The 13,404-nt window shown below is 46.6% G+C and overlaps 1 protein-coding gene across 1 annotated transcript; it reads left to right on the top strand.

Moving 5' to 3' along the window:
- The first annotated feature begins 3,708 nt into the window (after positions 1 to 3,708).
- Positions 3,709 to 4,406, top strand: LOC119090295 (cuticle protein 7-like). The gene is made up of 2 exons (XM_037213079.1): positions 3,709 to 3,757; positions 3,991 to 4,406. The coding sequence occupies exons 1-2, from the start codon at positions 3,709 to 3,711 to the stop codon at positions 4,404 to 4,406; spliced, it is 465 nt and encodes a 154-aa protein (XP_037068974.1).
- Positions 4,407 to 13,404: the final 8,998 nt, after the last annotated feature.

The following is a 13,404-nucleotide window of genomic DNA, read 5'->3' as shown; positions in this document are numbered from 1 at the left end:
ATGGACTGAAATTCCTTGAAACGATGGCTACCGGGCTCAAATCTTGGGTAATCAACGCAAGCGCTCCCCCAAAATTGTTTTTTTCATAAATTTATTCCGTATGGTTTGCACGGATGACTTCGGGTTCAGAGTACACGCTAAGCATAGCTTGTTGCGTGTAACCCAAACCCACCACTCAAGTCGTGCGGTCCATTTCAGCGGATAATTTTGCTTCCGCCCTTTTGCTAGACAGAACTGCGGATGTTTTCACGTGCCGCGCAATGCTGCGGCACGGCCGTCCCAGGCCTCGGTTGACCCTCGTTGGCCAGCTGCCAGCCGACTTTTCCATTTCAGTCGCGTCAAACAATGCGCCCGCTCTGGGACTCGTGGCCAGTGCCGCTGGATTACGAGCCCAGCATCTTTCCCCTAGACCACGGAGACGATTATAAATCTCGTTACTTTAAATCTCCCTGAAAGGTGACCATTAGCGCATGATTTGTGTAAACATTTTTGACCCGCCAACGTGCATCTCCTCCCCAACGAGATCAACACCTAACGAGGGCGGGTCCCTTCCAACGAGATCCACCCCTAACGAGGACCCCCTCACGAGGGCGGGTCCTCCCTTTCTCCGTTTTGGGATTGACATGCAAGCCGTTCCAAATAGGTCTACCACAATTTACAATGTCATTAAATGATCAAGCTGTCACATGTTTGGGAGAATACCGTTTCGAAGTAAAGCTCCATCACATTACGCTCATAGTAATGTCTTGGAGAGCCGTCCCATTTGTGCCGCTTTCTTTTACTTATTTTACAGGCAGATTTTAAAGTGTCTTAAAGCAGTTCAACAGCTGAACTGACTGCGCGACGGACAGTCAGTGATACTGGACAATGTCATGTCAGGTCATCAACAGACGCTATGTGAGGTCAGCTTGTATGTGTTGTACCGAAAGGATATTCCTGTGAAAATTAGAAATAGCTCAATGCTGAAATAATGTTGTCATGCTTTTATCAGAACAGAGCTGAACAACACGCACTTAGCTTGTCTCATTGGTTGCACCGCGTTGGGCTACTTGGGGTTGTCTAAGTCGTGTAATGGATGGTGGCTAGGGTAGTCCGACAAACGCGAAGTTGTTTTATGCTCAAATGGAGATCTGGTATTTGCATTTCTCTTTGGGGGGGGGGCCTTTTTAGGTGATGCAACCTTCAATGTCTTGAAAAGCTTTCACACTTCCGGAAATTTGTTAAAAACTCTCCATGTTCTTAATTTGGCGCCGGCGTCACGCTCCTGGAGCATGTGCTCGCAATGTCATGCTCTGATCGCCTGTGAGCAGAAGTGAGGTTTAGGCGACAGACTTGCTACGAAGAAAGAGTGTCACATGGAACAGTACCATCTATATGCCAACCTTTTGTCTTTGTCGCATTTGTCTGGCTCATGAGAAGAAAAAGGCACTACGTGACGCTTGCCCTAGCCTTTAGCGCCATAAGCAGCCAGAATCCCTTTGTGCTAGGATTAAAAACAAGTTTCATGTCTTGCCTTGGACGAAGTAAGTACTTGACATTAACGGGCACGAAGGACCTGATCTTGCGTGGGTATAAGGATATAGTTTTCTATCCAGTTTAATGGCCTGCAGCTCCTCCCCCCCCCCCCCCAATTTATAACTCAGGTCCCCAACTTTGAGAAGAAAGTGTGCTAAATTCAGGGAGATGCCCGTTTGTTAACGCAACAAGACTGCTAATGATGTCAATGGCAACATTTCAGCACACACCTGCATGGTATGTGCTGATGGCCTGGTTTGCAGTGTAAGTGGTGTGTACTTCCATATTTACTTGACTTGTAGACCACCCGCGAACTGCTGATAGACGGACCCGGCCACTGCCTCAGTGAACTGCCTCCCGGCACCACCAGCTGGGTTAACGAATTCACACAGCATTGTCTGTTGCACCCCCATCTCCTAGAAGTTAAGCTGAATGTGCTCATTAAGCCTGCTCCTGCCTACAGATAATGTGCGATATGCACAGGTGACGTCAAACCTGTAGTTGAAGTCGAACCGAAGTGGCCAAGTAAGGATAGATCCGTTGAGCTTGGCAGGACAATTCTGGTGGTGGATTCAGGAAAAACGGAACAATGCTAGCTGGCCAATTAGCGAAATCCAAAGCCATGTCATACTAACCACTGGAAATAAAATGACTCCAACCCTCACCGCTCACAGCCTCGCCCTTAGCTTGCACAGCTCCGTCATAAATCGTGGCCATTTCGCTCCGACTTTTTTCCGTTCGTTATCCAACCTTGAGGTAGAAGTGGCGTATATCCGAGCAAAAATCGAAATTAGGGAGAAGTTAAGATGAATCCATTTTTTGGGTCAGTGATGTCTTTGGGATGGTCCAGCCCGCTACTCAACATCCCGTACTGAAAGCGTCTTGACTGAAAGGGAGCCCTACAGAATCCTGACAGATGTATGCCCATGCTTTATTTGCTTTCTATGTGCTTTCAAGCCTATCAAAATAAATATACTTAACAACCAATGAAAGCAATGAAAGTCAATTTGCAGCAATGAAGATAAATTACCTCAATTCTGGACTGCGTTGACTTCAAGGCATGTGCGGTACCCATACCCTGTCGAAAGGTATCAAGGACAAAACGCATTGACATCAATTTGTTTTGCATGTGTTGGGGGGATGGGGGGGGTGGGGGTGTCGGCCTGAGGCATGCATGCCGCAGGCTGTTTCACATTCGGGTAATAACGTTAGATAAATGAAATTTTACAGCAAATTCCCATCATTTTCTCGGTTTACATATCTCTCTTGAGTCTAATATGTGCTGCAATGCGTCATAATCTTGGTTAACGAAGTCTTGTCGTAAACCAAAGCTACCAAGTGGCTTTGAAGATGCTTTATGTGAGCCCTGAGGTTTGGTTCGGCAGTGCGTAAGGTTTGTTGATGGAAGCGCCGTCACTGTAAAAGAGCGAGACAAGATGGGAACACACGCAAATATCGTGAAGTGCTTTACACGGGGAGAATTACATTTACAGTAGTGTGAGAATTACATACCTTTACGGTAGCGTGCTTTCTGATGTGCTGCCAGTGTTTTTTTTCAGGAATATAACACGTCATCAAAGACATCGCGAAGGATGCTATCAAACGTCGCCTCGGCCAGCAATGTGATCTTGAAATAGAAGTGGTATGTGGTGCTGCGAGAAGCTTTTTTATATGTGTGATCCCCGCGCAGCAAATCGGGCCACTCCATTCAGGCAGGACGTTAAAACGCTTCAGAAGCTTTAGTTTCTGAGGTCCGGACACAAAGGAGGGATGCCGGGTGTAAGTCAGCGATGAGCCGAACTACAGGCACATCCCACGCGACACAAACGGCACAGTGGGTTTTAGACCCGTTAGCTACCTTGGCTATTTGCAAACGGCGCAAGCATATATATACTATAAATCAGAGTCAGGGCGATCGACTTGTTCTTGTTTAACGGTATGAACATTGACGTGCATATTCTACATGTCTTGCTCGAATACAGTGTCATGTGCAAAGTACGACCGAATAATGGACACATGAATTGCTTCCCAGCCGTTGCGCGAGTATCCGGCAGTGGCCGTGGTTCCGTGCTAGCCTGCCATGTTACCAGACCAGCCGGTGGCAGCGGGAGCCGCACGATCAGTGAGGCAATGTTCGTGACCTTCCATCAGCGGCCCGCGACTGATCAATAAAAGCTGAAGCACTGTGGAGTCATGTACCAGTTCCCACTGCACACTCGGCCACCAAAAACGCAACATGCAGGTATGTGCTTGAAGGCAGTAGTTGGTGTGGCAGCTTGTCACATGTGAGAGACCGTTTGGGGGAATGCATTGTGACGGGTGCAATGGTGATATGTCGCACCAGAAACGTAGCTATAAGATGAATTATGACAAAACAACTGTACAGAAGTGACTGACCTGTTGACAGCAAATCACTTGTGAAATTTCAGGGATTCGTCGTTGCCGCCGTGCTGGCTGTCGCCGCCGCCGCCCCAGCCCCGGAGGCGTCGGCGTACGAGCCGGCTCAGGCCCAGTACCACCCGGCCCCGTCTTACAAACCCGCTTCCTACCATCCGGAGTCCCAGTACAAGGAGGAGGCCAAGCCGTTCGCTTACGACTACGCTGTCAACGACCACTACACCGGCACCAACTTCGCCAAGAAGGAGGAGAGCGATGGCCACAACACCCAGGGATGTTACTCGGTGGTTTTGCCCGACGGCCGTGTCCAGCACGTGAAGTACGTCGCCGACAACTACGGTGGCTACAACGCTGAGGTCACCTACGAGGGGGAGGCCCAGTACCCCGAGTACCACCCCGCTCCTGCCTACAAGGCTGCTGGCCCAGCTTACAAGCCTGCAAACAATCCTACCTACAGCCATCCCGCCCCGGCATACAAGCCTGTGGCGTACTAGTCAAATTCTAAGGACGACTTGCTATTTAAACGCATGAATGTTGTGTTATGATGCTCTTCGGCCCGTTTAATTTCAATAAAATGAACTGCTCAGACTGTGTGGTTTTAACATATCAGCCAGTTCTTCCAATGCTAGACATCATAATGTCATCATGGGACCTGAGTTAAGCTTTATTTATAAATGCTTAGAAGTAGCTCTATATTCGTTGTTATGGACACCCATGTTCGCTTGCAAATTCATTTGCATACCGAGACTCGGTGCGAGTCATCAAAGCCCTCTCGGCACAGTAATTCGTGTTTCGGGTGACCCTTCGCTGCACGGTATACTTTTGGGTGCCAGGACGTGGGCATGTGCACTTCTGAACACCACACCCCTTTAAATCCCAAAGTCGTCTATAAAGCCAGGGCCATCCAGACAGCAAAATAAGTGGATCCATTCTCATAAAAAATCGGTAACGAGACCCTAACATACAGGGCTCATTATGAGCGATAATGCGAATGTAATTAGTGCCTTTAAGCGTGCTGTGTGCTAGCTTAAAATCGTTAATATGTATGAGCGATGCCTAATGCATCATGCTTGAGGCCTATTTGCTTGAAATCGTTTGCATGTATAAGTGTTGAGTGATGCGTGATGCCTGTTTATTTGAATTCGTTTGTGTGTACAGGTATTTTTCGCGCATTTTAATCCGCAGTTGAATATACACTGTAGCGTGATAACGGTTGGCAAAGCTCCTTATCCTGAATGTCGGTGATTTGTAAAAAAATGTGACACGCTGTTTAAAAAAGTCAGGTGAAATCGGCATGCAATTTTGAATTCACTACTTAAATGTCTTCCCATAAACACATGTAGCTGGAATATCGATGCATCTATATCTACTTTGTCCTGGTTACTCTACGGAGAATCGGGGTAACGGTACTGTCTATCTGTGTGAAATGTTCCTCGCAAATGGACTTGACAACTTACGCAATCAATATCTGCCACAAAAAGTCGCTTAGCCAGTGCATTCTGATATATTGAAGTGAGCGTTCCATCTTTATTTTTGGTCTTCGCTGAAATAGCTGTCTTGAAGATTATTCGGTGCAGTTCACGGCCCTGGCCTTCTTAACACCTAGACCCCTCTGGTTTCTGAGCTATACGCCCGCGAAGATATGCAGACTTTTTCGTGCAGACTATTTCAAAGTCATTCAGGCATGCATGACCTCATGAAAAGGGTCATTCAGATCCTGCAGGCCAGGCGGTGTTCAAGGTGGCGAATAATATCATCGTACAGCCGTTCACATCTGAGGTCCGTGAGCGCGGTCTCCAAATATAACGGGTGTCAATTTTCTCTCAATTTTTTTTTTTAGTGGCCTGCCCAAGGAAAGACAGTAGTAAAATCCTTATTCCTCGGTGAAAAAAACGGGGGAATGGAGATATAGATGGGTTGATGTTTCGATAAATGTATGTTGCCGAAATAGCAACTCGTCGATATCTTCATTCTCCTGGTTTTCCTCTGGGGAATAAGGCTATTGCTGCTGTCTTTTCTATGTGAATAATGTTCCTCGAAAATGCACTGAACCACTTACAAGCTGCGCAAGCTTCAATCGCAAAGCACACTTTGTGCTACGCAATTTAGCAGGATGGACATGGTTTCGTTACCGGCTAGCTATAACAAAATTAAAACTTTCAATTGAATAACTTAATAAGACGAGCCCATGACATTTGGTTCAGCGAAAAATATTGCCCGTGCTGCCACCTCTTGGCAAGCTTGAAGTACTACAAGCAAACGCAAATTTCGACGGCTAGTTTGGAGTTATCTCAACGTCATACAAACGTTGAATGACGCAATCAAACAATGCCGTATTAAGGAGCATGTTTACTAAATAGAGAGATTGTGCTACCTAGAGGATCCTTTCCACTTAAAAGCAGACAAATAGTCATAAGTGAGATGATTTCATTTCATGCTCGGCTCGTTGCAGACGCGTCTCTTCCTTGTTCCGATGCAGATCATAATGACGGTACTCCATGACCACGGCGGCTAGAACACCCTCTCCAAATGGAGACCTCCCTGCAGGCGGCAATGGGTAATCGGATAGCTTTTGTCGTACAGCTGTGTACGCTCATTGGCTGGTGGTATGAACAGAACCATAGCGGCGCCGAAACGGCCGGGTGCGGCGAGCTGCTCCAGCGTGACCGACCGAGAGGTTGCATGCCGTTTCTCTCTTCCGCGAGACATAGGACGGGGAGCGAGCGCGCGCTGCCCGCGTGGCCGCCGACGCCGTCGCGGCGCGGTCCGTGCCCGCCGCCGGCCACCAACAAGGCTCGGAGCGGCTCGGTCCGGCCGCGCCAGGTGGGAGACGCCGTCGACACGTGATCCTCTTCCGTCCGACGTGCAGGGAGGGTGAGTGCCGACGCCCGGTGTTACAGCCAGGTCTGACTCATCCTTACGCTGTGCTGCCTTACAGACATGGCCCAAGTCAGGACATGAATGGTGCGACACAACAGACACAACTGCGCCGCCACATCGGACGGAGGGACATAAAACCGACTCAGTGGAGCAGCTCCAACAGACGTGTTGGGCCCCGAGCCAAGGGACGCACCACGAAACGGAAGGCGTAAGTTGGAAAGAAACGTACGTTATGTCTCGCAGGGTTGCATGCGTCGATGATTAGGCAAGAGCACTGCATTAGACTACTTCAATACCAGAGCCTGTATTCAACAATTCCAGCTTTAGTACGGACCAAGTTCCCGACGCAGCGCCGGCTTCAGGTTACAAACCAGTGTGGGAAAAACCTCCGTTTTCTGGTGGATGTGGCACCAGGAAATGTTGTACTCCAGGCTCTTGACTGGTAAGAATGGCAATCTTTGTACTCCAGACAAACACTGCAGTCGCCGCACAAAGCAGACATCATTGCAAATGTATGAGCCTGAGTAAAAGTACCGAGGCAGACAGTTTTGCTTTCTTGATAGCCAGGAGGGTGCATGAATTTTGCTTTCATAACGTGAGTTATAACTTTTATTTGATTTCCAGGGACCAAACATATGGAGCACCAAGAAATGGAAACAAGCATCTGAAATCGTGCAGGAGCTGGCCAATCCAGGGCGTTCATGTCAACGTCCTTCATCATTGTATTACATGAGTTAGATGCACTTGTACAAGCCTGTGCAACTCCTGAATGGTGATGACAACTCATGTGAGTTACTTCTGTGGAAACGAAATAAGCTGAAATATGAAATGTGATTGTTTTAAGTACCTACCGCTGCCACATACCTCAGATGTCACCTGTGGCGAAAATATATGGCGCACCTGAGTAAGACCGCATTCCCCACGACGCACACACCTACCGATACCTTTTCAAGAAACGGACGAACATATCACGGCTCTGGCTCCCACCACGCGACGAACCCATCGCCTCCCCGTACCCGAGACCAACGGCAGCCCAGGCCCTCTACAACTGACGAGTGCACTTTCGAGCAGTGAAGGTCCGCGTCGCAACAGACACCTACAACAATATTCGTTCGACCAGAAAACCACTAGCAGCACCAAAATCAACGATGGCACATCTTTTTCAACTAGGTCATTCAAAGACTCGCCGAGCAAGAAGTCCTAGCATGCCAACTATGCTCTTAACTTACCTCATATTAAGATAACATGTTAGCGATTTTACCAAAGGACGTGCATCTTGCAAACAGCTTGGTGGGAAAATTCCAAAATATTGCAGCATTGCACATCCTTTTCAAAGCGCTTGTTTCATTCCTGCTCCTGCCATACCAGCCACCAATCACCATCCAACTTGCAATTAAACTCAAAGTCGTAGCATTCAAAGGCACTTTTATCATATCACATATCGGCACTTTTAAGATAGAATCATGACATTAAATGGCATCCAAATATCGCGTTTGTGGGCGGCACTTTTGGTGGTAACGGCTTCTTTTGGGTTCTTAAATGTCATCGGAAATTACGTTCCCAAAATGGGAGTTTGTGGCATGCAGCATTCCAAAACTTATTACTATTGTATAAATGATAGTACGTCAACCACTTTTTCAGAAATCGGTAAATGCCGGTCTTTGAAGATTCGAGCATATCTTACTTATTTAACAACGGTATCACGTCTCCAGGCTCAGCCAGTACCTGTACTTGCAAGACAGAGATGGTCCATAACCCGGCGGGAAAAAATCGCAGTACTTGGTTGCCCTTCTCACAATGGGGCCTATGGGGAGACCCGGGGAGAACAAGCCGGAGTACAAGCCGGAGAACAGCAAGTTTTTAGCAAAGTTAGCCAAATTTAATTGAAAAATTTACGTATTTTGGTATCGCACAGATACGGGCTTTCCTGAGAGGGTGCTGGAATGGCATGGTATGCCTTAGAATGAGAAATATCTATAGATTTGTAGTACAGTCACTGCATTATCTCGGCGTTGTCTTGCGCCACCAGAAGATAATATGTATTTGTAGGTGGAAAATAGCAACTTGAAATGCATGACTGTAAAGCTCTATGATTTTTGTACCACAAACTGAACAATTTGTGTTGGTGCAACTGCATAAATGGCTTTTCTTAGACTATTCATCACAGCCTGTCATTTCAGGACCGACCCGTGGTACTTGTACTTGGTTGGCCCATTGACGAGTGCTAGAATGCCATCACAATGTCTGTGAATGCGCCAGAACTCCTGTGCATGGTTTGGTTGTCTGTCTTCATGTGGTGGGAGTGAGGAGGGCGGAGGGTGAGTGAAGCTGCTTGGGATTATGTGCATCGTAGCTGCGAGTTTGAGGTATTCAGTGAGGCAAAGTGGAATTGGTTGTCTTCAATTTTCACACAGCATGCATCCACACTTCTAAAGTTACTTGGGATTTAGTTTTGGACCGCTATTAAGTCATTCCAAAAAATGTAAATAAATACCGGGGGACTGATCTATAAATGTTTACCACTGCAGGCTGATGCAGAATCACCTTGGTATAACCTGCTCTACCTACAGCATAGTGGGTAGGTACGTAGGTACTAAGGTATCTGTATACAACATTAATGCTAGGCGTGGGTTTCCCATGTGGGATCAAATATGAGGCTGGCCTCTTTTCAGCCTGTGGTTATAATTGCTGTAACCGGGCAGGTGGCAATGCTGCCATGTTCCTTGCTGTCAGGCATAAGGTCCTGCAGTGACACTATTAAAATTTTCTCTGCATATGATCATAGGGAACTTGGAGAAGAGGAGAGGGATAACAGGAGGTGCAGGAAAAGAGGAGGAGCAGAAGTGGAGGAGGAGTGGAAGGAGAAGAGTGACAGACAGAGAAGCTGAGGAACTGAAAGAGGAGAAGATCAGAAAGAGAAGGATAGGAAGAGGAACACTTTTGGTATGTTTATATTAATTATGTAAAGGCCAAAAGGACCACATGTTATTGATGTCACATACATAAGGCTTTCATAGTCAGTTGCAGCTGCCTAAGACTCATTAAAAAACCAGGGTGTGATGCACAGTGGTTGTCCGCAATGCAGTTTGTCAGTAAGCAGAGGATGCACCTGATTTATCATTTTGATATTGTGTAAGCTTGCATGTAGATAGGTAATGCTAAGTAACTGAGCTTTGTATGATGCACCTGTGAATGCATATGTATAAAGTTTTGTTGTTAACCTCTCTAACTCTATATTTTTTTAAACATGTACCATCAATCAATCTGTGCATGTATAGGTGAGCTAGTAGCACTACAGGGATATGGATGGGATCAGTGTGGCACCCTCGCTCACAGAAAGTGCTCTGTTCCACTGAAATGCAAAATTGCATGCTGACACTAATTTTTGCCAGAAAAACATTGGGAAAATGTTGACCCATTAAAGGCAGTATGTGATGTACTCCAAGCAAGGCCCATTGTGCAGACACTCATTTCACATTAGACCGACCTTTGCTTGCAGGCAAGTTTGTACTCCGACCACAACAATTTTTGTACTCCGCCACCAGCAAAAAAAAAACAATTAAATTTCCCACACTGTTCCAAACAGCATTTATGTTCTCTGAAATCGCACCTATCACCGCAATCCGCGTGCCGGGGCCAAGAAGCGCCTTCCTCACAGCTTTCTTCTCATCAGCCCAGCCGATATATATCCGATATATATCACACCCCACCCGATATATATCCGACCGTGCGAAGAAGTCTTCCAGCTCTTCTCCATCACCCGCGCGAATTTCGCCCTGGACTCATTTTCGCATGCTCCCTCCCGCCGTCACGCGCCGTGACAAACGCGCGCTCTCGTCGGCGTCAGAAAACGGCCGTCCCGGTGGCCGTTGACCGTAGCGGCCGGCCTGGCCACGCCTCCGGCGGTGCCCGCAGGGGCGGGCCCAGGTAAGCCCATTAGTAATTCGCTATATTGGTAAACGAACTAGTAACGCACCATTACCACAATCTTGTGACGGGTCTTGCTTGTTAACTTCCCAACGCCTGTGGGTTGGTTTCATCGTATCTCATGCCTGCCTCAATATTTTCAAGTGTGGAGGATTGCTTTTAAATGGTCGATAGCTCAGCATAACCTTAGACTCATATGTGACCACTGAAAATTTGTTTTTTAACTCCTGTCGTTATTTTAATTTCATTACTTCAAATACACATTGTTGCTTTGTGAGTTAGAAAAATGCAAGAACAAGATATCCGTCATGATCGTTCACATCGCCTGAAGCAGATTGGTGAGCTTGAGAAAGCTGAAAAGAAGGTCGAGCAATTGTGAATGGTCGTCACTAAGAAATATCTTTGAGAGAATCTGATGCTGCGCCAAAGAAAATGGCTCTCCACGACATTTCGCTATTGCTTGAACTTGTCGCACTCCATAGCAATGTTTGCCCTAAAGTGGATAATCGCACGGCTGTGAGCAGGGACGAGGGCAATGCAAATATGTGTGATTTTGGATGAGTATATACTGTGTCCAGCTCGCAGATAAGCCAATATCTTCTTCCCCCCAAACGGTTTTTGCGATACATTGATGGCTTAAGTGTCATGTCAGAATTGATGTCATGAAGCTGCGTTCTAGTGTTGTTTGTCCATTGTCATGGCCAAAAATGTGTTATCGTTGTCCGAGTTGAAGACGAATATATTTCGATTGAACGGAACTTTATGTGATGTGAAAGGACCAAAGCTTCTTGAGCCAGTAGACCAGCCTGTTTAATCCCCATAATGCTTCTATAGCCTTGCATCCACGGAAAATGGATTACCAAATTTAATGGCTCATGTCATGTCTTGTGACCGTAATATATGGCATATGCAAATAATATACGCATGTCCTGTGAGAGCAATATGTGATGCAGATTGATGATGTGGACAAGGAAGTGGGGAGTAACGTCTGGGTAGTAAAGCGATTTTACATCTGCCTTGTAACCCGGACGGATCGCAATTGTGCTCGGATAATGAATGTGTTGCTGACGGTGTTGAAACGCAAGAACAAGCGCAAGCAACTCTACCATGTAAATGGAGGTGCCATTTGATAACCGACAGTTTTTTAAAGCAACTTCGTAATAAATTACTGAACATTCAGTGTGGTCATCAAACCTAGAACCATCGGTGTACATAACACAGTTATTTGGATGAATGACAATTGGATTATTTAACGTTTCTTAAATATAAGCTGTTGTGACGAACACTTTGAGATCTTTGGGAAGGTGCTCGAATATAATTAATAGTGCTACAATACACTGAGTTTGTTTGTCGTTTGTTTACGAGTCTAGGGCACTTTTGTTACACATCGCAAAATGTATTATTTTCGTCCGATAGTTAGAATCATAACGTGAGCGTCCATTCCGAACGCTGAAATTGGAGACGTACGCAATATTCCTTGCGTAATCCGCAATAACGTGTTTTTGATGGTAGCCAGAGGCCAAAGAGCGTGCTCATTGCTCCCCTGCTTATGCCATGGAGCCGTATTTAATGATAAAAGCCAAAAATGTATGTAAACGTACTTAAGTATGGCGGTCGGTGCCGTGCAGTGACCCAGAGATGCGGCGGACGAAACTCAGTGTTTTGAAGCGTTTGGAACAGACATGCTTCACGCGCGTTGGCACTGAATCTTAGGGCAAGTGCCATACCGATTAGCTTAAAAATAAAACAAAAAGAGTATAATCTGATCCAACAATAACTGAAAAGTGCACAAAATGTGGCATAATCCCGAAAATGCAAATGACGTTTGCCACAGCAGGATCAGATAAATTCACATGATGAAAACGCAAGCATACTTTTGTCAGAGCCGCATAACTCCAGGAAATCATTTTATTAAAATGCGGCCGCAGCAAAATTCCTTCCCACTCGTGGAATTTCACCTCCCCGGAGAAAACAATGTTGAAGTAGCCAAATAATCTTGGTCAGCTGGAAAGCCGTATTTGCCGAATGACAAAGGTGAGTCGAACGGGTAAGATTGTGCATCAGTGAGAAACAGCCGTATATGTATATCTAGCATTGCAGCCATGACATTTCATCACTTCCAAAATATGTTACGTGAATTATTAGTGGACAAGACCTCCGCACCTACACCCCCCCCCCCCCCCCTTTGCGTCACCGGATTTGCTTCCCAGCAAAAGTTCCTGAATACACCCTGAGCCTGACACCCACTTGTGTGCACCGAACATCCTGTGTAATCATGACCCAGCTTAACCATCGCATTAAGCCAAACTTCTCTGGGGCGGGGGTGTGCCAGGCCATTCCATGCGAATTCGTCAGCACAGCCTGCGGCACTGGGGGCCACTCGTTCACTGGGAACCTGACCGTGGCCGTCTACCAGTGGTGAGCGGGCGACCTATAAAAGGGAAAGCAAAGCAAAAGTAGCCACCACTTGCACTGCACACCAGGCCATCAGAACACACCATGCAGGTGAGGGCTTGAATGATGCGGTTGGTATGGTGTCCTGCTGACTGCTGGAGCGATTATTTTTAGCGAAGTGACTGCACTAAAAGAATGGAGAAATGTATTACATTGGTACCGAGGTTATCAGATTGATCTCAGCAAAACATGCACGTTTAAAATGTCTGCCGCTTCCGTGAAAAGCCCCCT

This window comes from Pollicipes pollicipes, unplaced genomic scaffold (genome assembly GCF_011947565.3).
Source record: "Pollicipes pollicipes isolate AB1234 unplaced genomic scaffold, Ppol_2.1 Scaffold_3087;HRSCAF=3621_pilon_pilon_pilon, whole genome shotgun sequence".
Taxonomy (NCBI): Eukaryota; Metazoa; Arthropoda; class Thecostraca; order Pollicipedomorpha; family Pollicipedidae; genus Pollicipes; species Pollicipes pollicipes.
Note: the sequence above shows the minus strand (reverse complement) of the source record. Positions and strands in the feature narration are given on the sequence as shown.